We start from the raw sequence: 13467 nt of genomic DNA on the forward strand, positions 1-13467 counted from the left end.
GCTCTATGATGATTGATCTTTCTACTATTCGGTCCCTTGAACTTATCCAGAATATTACCAATGTCAAGTCAAAGGACTGTCTGTTCGGCCTCTTGAATGAGACATTAACTCCAATGGGCTCGAGGATGCTTCGAAGCAACATTTTACAGCCTTCGACGCAAGAGAGCATACTCAAGAACCGCTATAAAGCTGTCGGCGAATTGGCATCTACGGAGGAGACGTTTTTTGACACGAGAAATGGCAAGCACATTATGGACTGTTCGATTTTTATTCTTGGTTGACTATTATTAGCCCTTAAGCCCTTTCTTGATATCGACAAGCTCTTGACTAATGTATGTTGAAGTCTATACTATTTGGGGGCCATGCTAATGTGTAAAGCTTATCATCCAACCAACCCAGCCCGACATCCAGCATTCCGAACAGTCTATCAACCACATATTGATGCTGAAAACATTCGTGCAATGTGTTGGCCCCGTGTACGAAGCATTGTCAGGCGCGAGATCACCACTGCTGGTAGACATCAGAAATGTTTGTCGGCCGAACAATATTACTCCGACGTTGAAAATAATCGGCGAAGTAATCAATGACGACGTGACTTTCCAGCGCAGTCCGCTTGATTTGCGGAATCAGAGGACATATGCAGTGAAGGTATGGCTACTATCAATTCTCACAACCAAATCTGATTTTCAATAGTCTGGTGTCAACGGGCTGCTAGATGTGGCTCGCCAGACTTTTAAAGAGGCAACACAAGATGTGCATCAACATGTTTCCGACATCAACGGTAAGTTAACAATTATATATTACAGTCATATTCATGATTCTGACACAGATAAGACCAATACGAGATGCAAATGGAGACCAGATATGATAATGCAAGAAGATACTATCTCAGGATCCAAGAATCTAATCTAGAAGGGCGGACAATGCCGGATATTCTCATCAACTGCTACAGAAAGAAGGGGTACATCGAGTGCCAGACCTTGGGTTTGGTCAAGCTTAATCAAAGGATTGAGGATTCCCATCAAGAAGTTGTTTTGATGAGTGACAAGACTGTTACCCAGCTCATTGACAATGTTCGTGCAGAAATACAGCCTCTATTTCGCGTGTCTGACAGCATAGCCATGCTTGATATGCTTGCAGCATTTGCCCAACTGGTGACGACGAGCGATTATGTTAAGCCGGAAATTACGAGGTGCCTGGCCATTAAATCTGGTCGCCATCCAGTTCACGAAAAGGCATTGATGCTTGTCTGTTTTAAAGGGGAATACTAACAGTTGACAGGCGCATTCCGAGAAGTTCATTCCCAATGATGTCTACGCGGACAAGCAACAGCGATTTCAGATAATTACCGGATGCAATATGAGCGGGAAGAGCACGTACATTCGTTCGATTGCCCTAGTGACTGTTATGGCCCAAATCGGAAGCTTTGTGCCAGCACAATATGCTTCGTTTCCCATCGTGGATCAGCTGTTTGCAAGAGTGTCGATGGATGACTGCATCGAAGCTAATGTTTCTACATTTGCATCCGAAATGAGAGAAACTGCGTTCATCCTTAGGTACGTCAGAATCGAGAAATTGGCGGCCCGTTGGACTAATAGTTTTCAGGAATATTGGAAAGAATAGCCTGGTGATCATTGATGAACTTGGGCGCGGCACCAGCACCAGAGACGGGTTGGCGATTGCATTGAGCATTTCCGAAGCTCTTGTCGAGTCTCAAGCATTCGTCTGGTTCACAACCCATTTTCGAGAACTCGGTATGCTTGTCCCTGTTCCATTGCGTAGCCCCCAACTCACATCACCAGCGCAGATAATGAACGAGCGCGCTGGCGTCGTTAACATGCACCTCAAAGTCGACATCAGCCAGGAAGACAAAATGGTCATGCTATACAAAATAGCAAACGGCTTCGTGAAAGAAGAGCACTACGGCCTCGCTCTAGCCCGAGTCGTGAACCTCCCACCCCTGGTTCTCGAGGTCGCGGAGAAAGTATCGAAGACTCTACAGGCGCAGGCAGCAGCGAAGAAGAAATCCTCTAAATCGTTTGCAATTGCACGGAAGCGGAAGTTGGTCTTGAGCCTGAGAGAAGTGCTGTTACAGGCTCAGGAGAGCGCGATGCAGGGGAAGGCGTTGATGGAGTATCTAAGGAAGGTGCAAGAGGAGTTTGTGAGGAGGATGGATTGCATTGAGAATGAAGCTGATGATTCAGGTGATGAGAGTGTGATCGGGGAGGAGGAGTTGAATGAAAACGACGACGGTAGAAATGAGGACCTGGAACGGGAAGGAGAATTCAACGAAGCCGAGGATGATAGTGATGAAAGCGAGATGACGGGTACAGACAAAACAGAGATGCTGGTTTGATTATAAGGAGAATACGCCTACCACTGGCTCCAATAGCTTCAAATATCTCGGGAGCTTTCAGCTTCAAATTACTTGGCAGAACCATAGCCTAGCAAAATATTCTAACACATCACAAGAACAATAACGAGGGATAGAGACACGGATCTATACGTAGTATATTGCCTTGGGTATCTTTCTATCAATTGATTCAAGCGCTATGCAATACCCCTATACCAGGCGCGGCTGAGACGCTATTCAAAACCTGAGGTGTTCATCCCTTTTATCATAAAAATCTAGGACAGTTAGTAATCGATCAGAGGAGATAAAATTTGGTTCGTCCATACCTCATTCAATGAAGAGCTATTCATCGCGGCAAGCCTCTTCTGTGCAATATTCCTTGACCGAACTGCATGTCGGCCAGCGAGGAGAATCGGCCGAGATGATATTTCTACAACCACAGGGGTAGTATCTGAAGAATCAGATGCGGTCTTTTCCGACTTGGATTTCTTTGATTTTGAGTTCGACTTTGACGACTTTGACGCAACGGCGCTGTCCAAGTCTAACGAATCTTCGGAGGATTTTCTCTTAGACTTCTTCTTCTTGTCTTTCTTATCCTTCTTGTCCTTCTTATCTTTCTTAGATTTGCTCTTGCCATCTTTGGATTCAGAGGCATCTTCTTCTGACTCGTTCTTCCGGGATTTCTTGGACTTCTTGGTCTTATCCACTATGGAAACGCCGCCGTCTTCCTCCACCTCAGCCAACTTCCGCTTCTTCTTTGATTTCGATTTGCCGTTTTCAGAATCAACTGACGACTCAGAAACCTCAACGTCAATCCCTTTACTCGATTTCTTCGACTTCTTCGACTTCTTCGACTTCATGACTGCCGGTTCCGGAGTTGTTTCAGAATCAGAGTCGGAACCCGAATCACTCGAGTCCTCTGAGCCACTTGAAGACGAATCGACAGCCAGTTGACGTAGGCGGTCTGCTTCTCCATCAATGAGATCTTGTATCTTATCTCCTATAAGAAACCCTCCACTGACGAATCTGATCGATCCCCACTTCCTCTCCGTGTAGATTGCCCTCTTCAAGTCCTCCCTTGACTTCTGTTCCCGTTCGATCTCATCCTCATCTCTGCCGTTCAAACGGCCAAGCAGGTTCTGAAAAACGTCCAATCCAACGCACTCGCCTTGTTCCAGCCCGCTACCTTTCTTTGCGCCGATGCCGAGATTATCGTCCTTCAGGACGACACGGATGTGAGAGGCGTTGGCCTCGGTGTGGAACTCGGCATGAGGAGCATCTTTGATACCTAGATACTCGCCAGGTATCCATCCCTGGGATTTCATGATCTTGTGTCCAAACCCAGTGGTATCCTTCGTCCATGTTGTGTTATTCGGATCCTTGGAAAGCTTTAACCGCCTTGGAAGTGTTAGCAACGGAGAATCCGAGAATTTTCTCTGCGACTTACTTTCTAGGCTCTGCGAGACCCATTTTGTGTTAACGAAACGTCGGTTGAAGTGGGAAATGTCGAACTTCAAACTCCAGTGTCACCAGAGAACTTAGAACTTCTGAATATCCCAGACGCAGGATGGGCGGCGGGCGCAAGGGAAGTGGTTTCTGTCGAGGCTTTGGGGGGGAGTAGTGGTTAGGTCGAGAATTAATAGTAAATAGTAAACAGTAACTGCAAACTCCAAGCGCCAAAGTGAATAGGCAGTCTAGTGAGGTATGCCTAGCCCAACAAGATGCGAAGCAGCAGAGCGAAAATATTGCGGCAGGAGCAAGTTTCAATGATTGTTATCTCTTGTTATCGGGAAAACTTTTGAAGATTGTGGGGATTGGATGATCGATCGGAAAAACAGTTTTTCCGTATTCCTAATTTAAAAGGTCCTCTCCAATAGGTATCAAATGCATCAAGGTGAAGCTTCAAAAATTATTCGATAACAACTGGTAAAAGTCAAGTATATACAGTCTCTTTCATTCATCTAAGTGTGTGCAAAAAGTCCGTTTTCCCTGTTTTTCGTTATTACACCCCAACTCTCAAGTTGTCACCCGCAACCTTCACGAGTCCAAGTTTGACAGGCGGCTATGTCTTCTCCTAGCGACAACGAAGAGATGAGCCCAGATGGCATCAATTCGATCTACCATGTTCGGAGGGCTGAACAAATTCTTGCAGCTGTGAGACCAACGATCAACATATGATATTCTTTCATATTAATATCCACCCCAGGGCAAACGAAAGAAGGAAGCCAAGCTGAAGGCCATCGAGAAAGAGTACACACAGAGAGTCGAGAAGGCACACACCAGCTTTCAGGAATTCCTTCAGGCTCATAATGTAAGGGTGTAAGTAGGAATCTCATTTGCTGTATATACCATCAACCTGTTTCTTTTACTCTATATAATCCTTTCCTCAACCTTGGGAGGTAGTCATGTCCATCTATCGCTGCGTATGAGCATCCGCAAAGGCAAGCAATTAACTTATATTAGCTCGGAAGCTCAGAATGCGCAAATGAAAAGCCTCAACCACGCCCTCCATAAACGCCAAGATGTGGAAATCGACATCTGGAAGCAACTCAAGGCTCTCGAGAAGTCAAGAAGAGCACTCGCAAAGCTTCTGATCGAGGTGTGCCATGCGCGCTTGGAATCTACGGCCGAGATCGGTACGACAGGACGCGTGGCAGAGAAGGCACCCAAGCTGGTATGCAACGGCCTCATATTGTACGAGTGTGATGATACTGATGACCAATCCAGTGACCAGAGGCGGCCGGAAAACTCCCACACTCTATATTGCTATACAAACTTTGCTAAATTCACCAACATACGTAAGAAAGATATGCATACGGGAGAGGACTCTTTAGGAATGCGATTACTATATGAATACACGGCCTGGACGTCAAATTGTGGGCTTGTTTTGCATCACAACCTGTGATAATAGAGCTGCTGATAACTATACAATTTAACCAACTTCCTGATACCAAACCAGAGACAGATGCTGCTTCTGTCCCTCTTACCTAATCTCAATATCTATCCTGGCCACTCCTGTCAATTGCTCAACCAAATCACGCCGATAACCGTAGTGGAGGTCATCGCGATCATTCGCCATAGCAACGGCCTCGAATGAATGATCGGTCTCAAACCTAGTACGCCTCTTCAAACAATCTCCTTCGCGGACATCTTGAGTGACAACTCGGGATTCGTGATTACGCAGACTATCCATTAACACCTCCCCTTCAGCATCTTGCTCTAAGCTCGAGCTGTTGCGCCGGCGCCGAGAGCTCCTGGTCACCTTTGGGGAGAGGGCCGAAGCCGTTCCATCAAACTGCTCCTGTTGGGAGGGCGTTGCATCGAAATCGCTACCAGGATGTGACGCAGGTCGGTCACACATTTCGATATCTCCGTTGCCATCTATTTCTCTAATAGTGCCATCTTGCACCACTAACCTCTGCATATGGTCGTGGTGAGGCGTTCCACTGTCAAGCTTCCAAGTGAGTGCCACCCCTTGCCTGGTAAAGGCCCAGATAGTAACGCCAACCCCTGACCCAGTGTGAATTGCTAAGTCGACGAGTCCTGCGCACTGACCAACCTGCTGGCCCCGAACCTCCAGTGGCCACATCGTGTTCGTCCTGCTACCATATCCGAATGTGGGCCATTCCAGGAGGCGGTCCCCGTCATTGCCCCACACAGGCATCCAGTCTGCATTTCCCCTCGCCGTTTCCCTACTAATGGTAGTAAAGGAATTGATGATGTGAGGTTGCTCTCCTCTTCCATGGCCATCAGTGAATACATCTATAGGGACACTGAAAAGCCAGATAGTTTGTTCTTTACCCAGTCCATATGCCGCGACAACTCGGACGCCCCACCGAAGGTCACAGGCTGCTGCATAGGCAACTGGACTGCCTTCACCAAGGGGGCCAGAAAACCATAGCTTTGTCAACAATTTTGTTGGTCCTCCAAACGGTGCATCACTTCCCAGGCAGAGAACACCAGAGTTTGGACCTATGAATAGCAGATGATAGCCGTCACTGAGAGGTACAGCCCGGTAATGTTCGATCCCATTTATGATGCGGCCTCGAGACTCAGATTCAATATCCGTATTAACGAACATGTCGTTAGCATCCCATCCGCCCTGGGCCGAGAATAAGCTAGACCTTTTGTGCCCAGAGAAGCGCTCACCCACAGAGGCTCTCTCTCTTGGTGTGCCTTGGCTACTCACCAAGCGAAGTTTCTTTGCTGAATCTACTCCCGTTCTAGGAGGAAGAAAGTAGAGGTGGTCGCTAGGTGCTGTAAGTGGGAACCATCGGTTTAGACCCTCTCCTGTCAACGCATCAATCCAATGCAGCTCAATCCCTGATGAACATCCAAAGGCAACGCAACGGCGCTGAGGGCATATGGCGATGGATCTTGGAGGGTCATCAGGGGAACATATGAGAGTGTAAAGCTTTGGTGGCGATGCCTCCGTTGGCATAGGATAGGAAGACGTCATCTGCGGTTCAGGTCTTACTCTCCTTTGTGCAGTCGATGTATAATAATCACCGCCAAGGTATCTCTCCCCTAACTCAGGACCTGAATATCTATCTGTCATAGGTTGTCCAGGAGCTAGGACAGAGACCCGAAGGCGTTGATTTGAAGCCTCTGGAGAGGAACGAAGAGAATGCGAAGTCCCAAGTGATATGTTCTGCCTCCAGCTCCCGCCGCGCGACACCGGGAAAACATCCGATTGTTCTTGCATTTTTCTCAAGTCTCGCGTCCTAGTCGGCCCGGGACGATTCGTGTTTCCTGTTATGGCGCACACAAGACCCATGCGGCCATCCATCAGAATAGCAATTGCATCGCGGTTTGAAGAAGTATCCATACTACAGCCAAGCACCCTTCTAGGGCAAATTATACTTGTTATTGGTCGTATTTCTCCACTTTCTATATCGTCAGCCCCTTTCCCTGTTCTATGACTTCGGTTGAGTTCATAGACAAACACCATACACCCTCGTGCCACCATGAGAAATTTAGTACATGCGCTGACGATGAAAAGCAGGCCACATGCTTCAGAACTTGAACCAGGGTAGTGGGTACCCATATTGGTAAAATCCAGTTTTGAGATGAGTCGGAATGGTGTCTTATTCGCTACCCCTTTGGGGTGTGTCGGTCTTTTCTCTGTTGGTAGAGATGGTATGCCATTCCCCCGCCAATCTGGCCCAAGAGCACATTCTTTAGCTAGGTGCTTGCTCATAAGCCATTCATCTGTCATGCGAAGGTGATCGTCAAGATATTTATTGTTGAACAACTCTCGCTGTATGCTAGCAAACCACCGACTTCGCTTCAGCATTGTCTCCAATAAGGAATGCTCCAAACTACTGATGAACCATGACCTACACGAGTGCCTGGCAGAGTTAAAATCTGAAGGCGAGAGCCGCTTGTAAACCTTGGTCAATATTTCTGGCGGAAGAACCGATGCTGTCGATGGCTTCTCCACACGGCCCTTTGGTTCATTGTGACTTGAGGTCCGTGTCTGAGGCGAGGAGGGTAAACGTTTCACATCTGGATGAAGTGTCCGGCCACTTCTTGCGGATTGTATGACTCCTCCAGCAGAGACTGTCTCGGCATGAGAGCGTGGCTTAGAGTCGCTTGTGGCGGCCAACTTTCTGGTACGAGTGGCCCATGGAATCTCCTTGCTTCTAATGCTGTATTGGTCGGACGTGCTTCTCATGGGCGGCTTTCGAGTTGAGGGGACTGGGGCTCCGCCGCTTTCCAGTATTTCATTGACACTGGCACACATTCGGCCAGGCGCCAAAGGTTCTAAAACAATATCTTCTAACTCACCAAGGGAGCTCGACCGGCCTTTATAAAACGCACTTCTTCTGGTTGGGCTTTTCTTCATAAACCGAACGTTGACTTCAATCGATGCATCATTGGCTCGATTTGGAGATTCGGCTCTTGAAAGTGGATTGGGAACCCTCCGGGTCCTTCTCAAAACTCTGCCCCTTTGTGGCCAGGAATCTTTGGGCTCGACATTGTACTTCCCCTTTGGATGTGGCAATGTTCCGCTCCCCGACAAGGTGTTTGACATATCTTCATAGCTGCCGTGGTGCTCGAGGTCTGTGTTAGCTGGCGAAGTCTGCTGGTGGAGTTCATCTAGGAAAGATCTGATATTTGTAGCCATATTCATGTAGCTCGCACATTGTGCGGACAAATTGTCGGAATCATCGATACGCACATCTGCGCCACTCATATTAGCCCGAAAGGCCTATAATGACGCCTATCCTACTAAGCCTTACCATCTTCCACAGAAGGTTGCATACTGGAAGCTAACAAAGACCCAGACGGGTCCTTTCTCCTTACGACCATGGCGTCCCTCGAATCCGAAGTTGAGTCGCTGATGACCGGGTATGGGGGAGCCGCTGACAGAGGCAGGTGACAGTTTGTCAGAGGCGTACTTTTTGCGACTCCCCGTGAAAGATGTATGTGAGAAGTCGTAGCACAATTTGCCTCGCCCGAGGCAAGATCGGCGGTAGTGTGAGTATAATAGAACTAGACGATGACCATAGGAGACAATGTATGCTCAGCAAAGTAATGATAATCAATTTGATATTGAACTGTAATGGATGGCCCCATGTCGCCTTGCTGGAGTAGGAATATGTGGTGGCGGCCTCTGGAAGTATTCTGGAATCGTTCATGGGCTTTCCAGAAGTGACTGAAGAGCCACACTGCAGTTGCACTTTCATAAACTCAGACAAGCAAGAGCGACTGGTTAGTTCACATACTTTGACGCTAAAAAAGTACATCGATGACCTTGATCAAATTAAGAAGGTGCATTCTAACTCCATGCCCCACGCTATGCCCATACAAATGGGATCCAATGGTAATAATACATATGCGCTAATCTCAGACATTGCTGTCGCCATTCTCTCGCCATATATGGGTATCTCCTAAACTCACAGAGCTCGCGGTGCTCTCTTCGTGTTCCAGTGTTCTTGCTGTTTCTCCACCGGCGCTGGGCCTCTGGTGAATCCACATTTTCTCTAACCTGATGCAAGTTAGGACAACTGTGGCAAGAGCCGGGTATTCAAGGGCACTTACGGTACTACCAAACTTGGGTTGACAAACTTTTGATCCCTTTCCCTATCTTCATCTATAGTACTGCGACGGCGGATGCGTCCGGGTGGTCGATGGATGCCGAGGTATTCCTCAGCAAGGTTGACTTCTTCATTGTCATCTCGTCGTATGCTTCGTAGCGCAATATATTTAGTTAAAGGCTCAAAAGTTCTGGCGTAGAAATAGCTAAACCACATGGTGAACATTATAAGTGGCAGGACGAGAAGAGCCGCCGTAAAGGCTTGCTTCAGAGCAATCACTCCCGCCATTGCCAGTTGGAAGATACCGAGACCCAGGATGATGCGGTAAGAGATCATAGTCCATGCTGCACCAGTTGCGTGTTGCGGGTGGTCCATTGCGTAAAGGAGTTGATACTTGTACGTGAAGTAGCCAAGGACAAAGTAAATGAGCCCAAATAAAAGGACCAGGAAGCCTGCTGGAAGTATGCTGTAGACAACGCATAAAATGAAAACAAGGAGTGATGTTGGGAGGTAGAACCCATACTTGAATACTGGTGGTTGGTCAAGTTCTGCAAAATCTCTTGGTGTTTTCGCCCCCCATCGCATGATGGGATACAAAGACACGCTGCCAAACTCTAGCAATCGCATTGGGAACAAGCCAATTCCCTGGAGCATGATAAAGTTCGTGTAGAATAATCCAAGGGTCTGTAGAGATGTCGCCAGATTGAATGCGATCTTCGTTGCATCCTTGAGAGAATCTTGCAAAACAGGCCAGATTTTACTCGCGGTTCCAAAGACTGTGAAGACCAGGAAAAAGTTGAAGAAGGTGAACAAAAAGTTTTTTGATATCACAGACAACTCCACGTCACTTTGGGAGATTGAACCTTGGTAGTTCGCAAGGAAGTCATATAAGAATGGAACTGCCACATTGAGTAAAGACACCACAAGGGTGGGAAGACCCGTTTGCACAAGAGCTCTGATAATGTCATGGCGAGACAAAACTGCTGCAAGGTTGGGAGCAAACTTTTCGATGGAACAGATGTTTAGCAACGATGCTAATGACGCAACTGGGATAAGCCAGATGGCTGTCAGAATCAAAATGAAGATAGTGATGCTCCAAGACCTCAACATTCGACTAGACCGTGACAGGTATGTGTTTGACCATACTATGTCCGATGGTGCCGGTGCAAGAAAGGCGTGGAATTGCAAAGGTGTTGGGTCAATGAGGGCCTGGACAGCCATTTGAGCAGCCGGGATAGAATCCATAGTAACAAAGGCTAGTGGAGTCGCCGTATACTCCTTTTTTCTTGCATCTTTGATCTTCTCGTCGACTCTTCGTAAATACTCCTCGTAGTAATCAATAGCATCCACTTTTTTGGTTGACAGGTTCCAAAATCCGCTTCGGATCCGGGTTGTAGGGCGCGGCTGGCCATATAATGACACTTCATTGGAGGCGATGTCCAACAAGTTATCACCCTCGTCCCGATCTTCATTTTCGTCTTGGTCAGGATCGTCGTGATATTCCCTTGGGGTTTCAGATGCGCGCTCAAAGTTTCTTTGGGCCCTTTGCCTCTTGAGGTGAACAGAGACCACTTCTTCGAGCTTTCGGAGTGTCGCTGCCCTTTCTTCCATCAAGTCATCCAGGAATTTCCAATTGCGGCAAAGAGCTACGTTTTCCACTTTGCCTATCTTCAGTTTCTCCAAGATCTCTACAATTTTTTCTTCTGATCTCAGTTCTTCTGGAATGCCCGAAATCCTTATGGTTTTGTCGGTAATCGTCGACTGGCTTCCCAGATAGTCTTGCCTGACCTTGATGATTTTTCGAGTCTCGGCAATGAGGAAGTAGATGGCCAGCCCCGTGAAAACATATGTAAACACCAGATATGCCCACAGATAACTTTCATCCTCTTCGACCTTGTGTTTGCCTTTCCCGGCTGCGTATATGTACACAAACACTTGTGATACGTAGTGGGAGCTGGAAGCATCGGCAGTCGTTTCGTTGTCGTTCCTATGCCCTCCAGTCAAGTCGAGTCCAACAAAGTGCTTATTTATGGGTGCGATGATCACTGCTGCCAAGATGAATGCGACCCCGAGGAATTTTATCGCCATCTTGAAGAAAGACAGGAACTATACTGGTCAGCTATCTATTCGTTGTCCCCACGCCAATATCAACATACCACAAACGCATCTAATCCAGCAGATGCGAGGACTTGCTCTTCTGTCACCTTGAATAGCACTGGTATCCAGCCGAAAAATGTATCCGGTAAATCCGGCAGAGCCATTGCTGCATCGCTATGTCGTTTTCGGGCCGCATAGAGGCTCTTCCATCGCGGACGTAGTAGCTACGCATGGCGGTCAGTATATTGAACCGCAAAATACTCGATGGCACCCCAAAACCTACGCAAAATGCTATGAAGGACGAAACACCCAAAGCCATCGAGATGACAAGTTGGACATAGATATCCTTCTCGTTGGCCTTCGGACTGATGACATCGTCACCTTGGCACTCTTCGAGAGAGCTGAAAAGAGAGACGCTCATCTTGCTCACATATTTCTTCGAGCAAACGATGAGAAAGATAACTTGGGCTGATCTTCAGAAGGCTATAACATCATGGAGATTGTGCCTGGCTTGGTCTTAGATGACTGTGATTATGACATAGTTGATGCCACCCCTGTTACTTCATCACGTGATTCATGTATTTGCTGAAGAACATTATTGGATGCGAATGAACTGTAAAACGGACATTCTACATAATCTGATTCTATAGATTGATAATTGATAATGTCTAAAAAGGCAGCAAGACAGCCGAGGCTCGTTCACATTGATCCGGCAAAATAAGAAAAGCACAAAACATTCACCAACAAGTCTGTTGCATGCAACAAGGTTACAAGGCTAGGGAGCATCGAAGTAATAGGTGAAGGAAGGCGCATTGGAGTCCGATAGGGGAAAGTGAGAGCTATGGTCAACCCAATGGCGCCCGCTTGCTCCGAAGGTCATCCAGAAAGACAGGCAGGAAAAATTGATCAAAACAGGGATCGGTTCGGGTCAGAAACAAGGTCCGGTGGCATATTAGACGGTAATTTGCTGGATTGCTGGGAATAACGAGCATGCCGCTTGGATGGGCAACTTCGGCAGAGGGGGACTCGCCAAGCCACCGCATGGAAGCGTCGACGTCGAGAATTCCCTGGGTATGCGAACCCATCATCGCAGCGAGCTAGGTGTCCTCCAGGTCGGTTGTGACGCAGATCCGACTTCGATGCGAATGTTCCCATAAGCCCAATAGCCTTCTGCCGCATATCATCACAGTATTCGTCGCACATGAAGGACAAGCCTGGGGTATTTGGAAATCGTTGTATTTCTGTGTGCTTTAACGCCCCTCAGCCAGTATCTGGTTGAAACCCAGCCCGCAGCTAATGCTTGCACAACCAAAGAAGACCCTTTTCTTACACCCAGGCACGCTTATCTCAACCTTCTTGCCTCACGCTCGGACTCGAGTAGGCACAGGATATCATCCTCACGGACTATTGTAATATGTCAGCACTCTCCTTCCTCAAATCCAGTTATGGGTCGTCGCGGTATATTGGTCCGGGAAGTTCGTACCTGGGCCCTTGACGTTGCGGATAATGCTGCGGGTGGTGTCGTCCATGAACTCAACTCTGACCTGAGTAACACCTCCACGGGAACCTAGAAAACTGTCAGGGCTTCGTCTTCCGAAATTACCACGCGATTGCGTTCGCTGCGGCTACTCGATTGTGCATACCGGTACGGCCCAAAACGCGGGTGACCTTAACGAGCTTGACTGGGACCTTTGAGGTATCCATTTTGGCGAATTCTACAAACTGTCAGCATGTCGGCGGGCAGATAATTCGGGCTCTGCACAACGTACATGAGTGATCGGGTCGTGGATTCGGAGGGGTTTGAAAGCTCGATGTCGTCGGCGGATGATTCCTACGCTTTGGGTCAAGAATTCTCGAAATCGCTTGTAGGGCTCCAGAAGCGAGAAACCCTATTGCGATCGGCGAAACGTACACCCGAAGGATGACTCGATTAGGCTTAGCGTTTTACTTCACCGCTGAATTCTAAATGCGGGC

The 13467-nt window shown here is 47.8% G+C and overlaps 6 protein-coding genes across 6 annotated transcripts; 2 read left to right on the top strand and 4 right to left on the bottom strand.

Annotated features, from left to right (window-relative positions):
* Position 1: 1 nt before the first annotated feature.
* On the top strand, positions 2-2356 carry MSH4_1 (MutS protein msh4; the record flags this gene model as incomplete). The annotated part of the gene is made up of 8 exons (XM_024470552.1): positions 2-240; positions 292-332; positions 379-648; positions 694-781; positions 835-1235; positions 1282-1556; positions 1606-1754; positions 1803-2356. The coding sequence occupies exons 1-8, from the start codon at positions 6-8 to the stop codon at positions 2354-2356; spliced, it is 2013 nt and encodes a 670-aa protein (XP_024322111.1). The 5' UTR covers positions 2-5.
* A 137-nt stretch (positions 2357-2493) lies between these two features.
* PXR1 (telomerase inhibitor) lies at positions 2494-4129 on the bottom strand. The gene is made up of 3 exons (XM_024470553.1): positions 3801-4129; positions 2680-3751; positions 2494-2628 (listed from the first exon to the last, which is right to left on the bottom strand). The coding sequence occupies exons 1-3, from the start codon at positions 3821-3823 to the stop codon at positions 2587-2589; spliced, it is 1137 nt and encodes a 378-aa protein (XP_024322110.1). The 5' UTR covers positions 3824-4129; the 3' UTR covers positions 2494-2586.
* A 122-nt stretch (positions 4130-4251) lies between these two features.
* VC83_06974 (uncharacterized protein) lies at positions 4252-5271 on the top strand. Its single transcript, XM_024470554.1, has 4 exons — positions 4252-4507; positions 4560-4672; positions 4817-5027; positions 5081-5271. Exons 1-4 carry the CDS (start codon positions 4418-4420, stop codon positions 5081-5083), a joined length of 417 nt encoding a protein of 138 aa, XP_024322116.1. The 5' UTR covers positions 4252-4417; the 3' UTR covers positions 5084-5271.
* VC83_06975 (uncharacterized protein) lies at positions 5272-8668 on the bottom strand (the record flags this gene model as incomplete). Its single annotated transcript, XM_024470555.1, has 3 exons — positions 5272-6676; positions 7397-8539; positions 8599-8668. The coding sequence occupies 3 exons, from the start codon at positions 8666-8668 to the stop codon at positions 5337-5339; spliced, it is 2553 nt and encodes an 850-aa protein (XP_024322115.1). The 3' UTR covers positions 5272-5336.
* A 220-nt stretch (positions 8669-8888) lies between these two features.
* Positions 8889-11994, bottom strand: VC83_06976 (uncharacterized protein). The gene is made up of 4 exons (XM_024470556.1): positions 11777-11994; positions 11553-11717; positions 9401-11502; positions 8889-9347 (listed from the first exon to the last, which is right to left on the bottom strand). Exons 1-4 carry the CDS (start codon positions 11912-11914, stop codon positions 9206-9208), a joined length of 2547 nt encoding a protein of 848 aa, XP_024322114.1. The 5' UTR covers positions 11915-11994; the 3' UTR covers positions 8889-9205.
* Positions 11995-12835: 841 nt separating this feature from the next.
* RPS28A (40S ribosomal protein S28) lies at positions 12836-13197 on the bottom strand (the record flags this gene model as incomplete). The annotated part of the gene is made up of 3 exons (XM_024470557.1): positions 12836-12897; positions 12977-13060; positions 13137-13197. 3 exons carry the CDS (start codon positions 13195-13197, stop codon positions 12836-12838), a joined length of 207 nt encoding a protein of 68 aa, XP_024322113.1.
* Positions 13198-13467: the final 270 nt, after the last annotated feature.

This window comes from Pseudogymnoascus destructans, assembly GCF_001641265.1.
Source record: "Pseudogymnoascus destructans isolate 20631-21 unplaced genomic scaffold scaffold_17, whole genome shotgun sequence".
In the NCBI taxonomy this organism is placed as follows: domain Eukaryota; kingdom Fungi; phylum Ascomycota; class Leotiomycetes; order Thelebolales; family Thelebolaceae; genus Pseudogymnoascus; species Pseudogymnoascus destructans.

Bases quoted from the DNA above. Each gene is read 5' to 3' on its own strand.
- VC83_06974 (XM_024470554.1), top strand. From the start codon at position 4,418: ATGTCTTCTCCTAGCGACAACGAAGAGATGAGCCCAGATGGCATCAAT. The intron at 4,508-4,559 runs GTGAGACCAACG...TATCCACCCCAG, and splicing joins CTGAACAAATTCTTGCAGCT to GGCAAACGAAAGAAGGAAGC. The intron at 4,673-4,816 runs GTAAGTAGGAAT...AACTTATATTAG, and splicing joins CAGGCTCATAATGTAAGGGT to CTCGGAAGCTCAGAATGCGC.
- VC83_06976 (XM_024470556.1), bottom strand. From the start codon at position 11,914: ATGAGCGTCTCTCTTTTCAGCTCTCTCGAAGAGTGCCAAGGTGACGAT. The intron at 11,718-11,776 runs GTAGGTTTTGGG...CGCCATGCGTAG, and splicing joins CGTCCTTCATAGCATTTTGC to CTACTACGTCCGCGATGGAA. The intron at 11,503-11,552 runs GTATGTTGATAT...TGACCAGTATAG, and splicing joins CTGGATTAGATGCGTTTGTG to TTCCTGTCTTTCTTCAAGAT.
- PXR1 (XM_024470553.1), bottom strand. From the start codon at position 3,823: ATGGGTCTCGCAGAGCCTAGAAA. The intron at 3,752-3,800 runs GTAAGTCGCAGA...AACACTTCCAAG, and splicing joins GGTCTCGCAGAGCCTAGAAA to GCGGTTAAAGCTTTCCAAGG. The intron at 2,629-2,679 runs GTATGGACGAAC...TAACTGTCCTAG, and splicing joins ATAGCTCTTCATTGAATGAG to ATTTTTATGATAAAAGGGAT.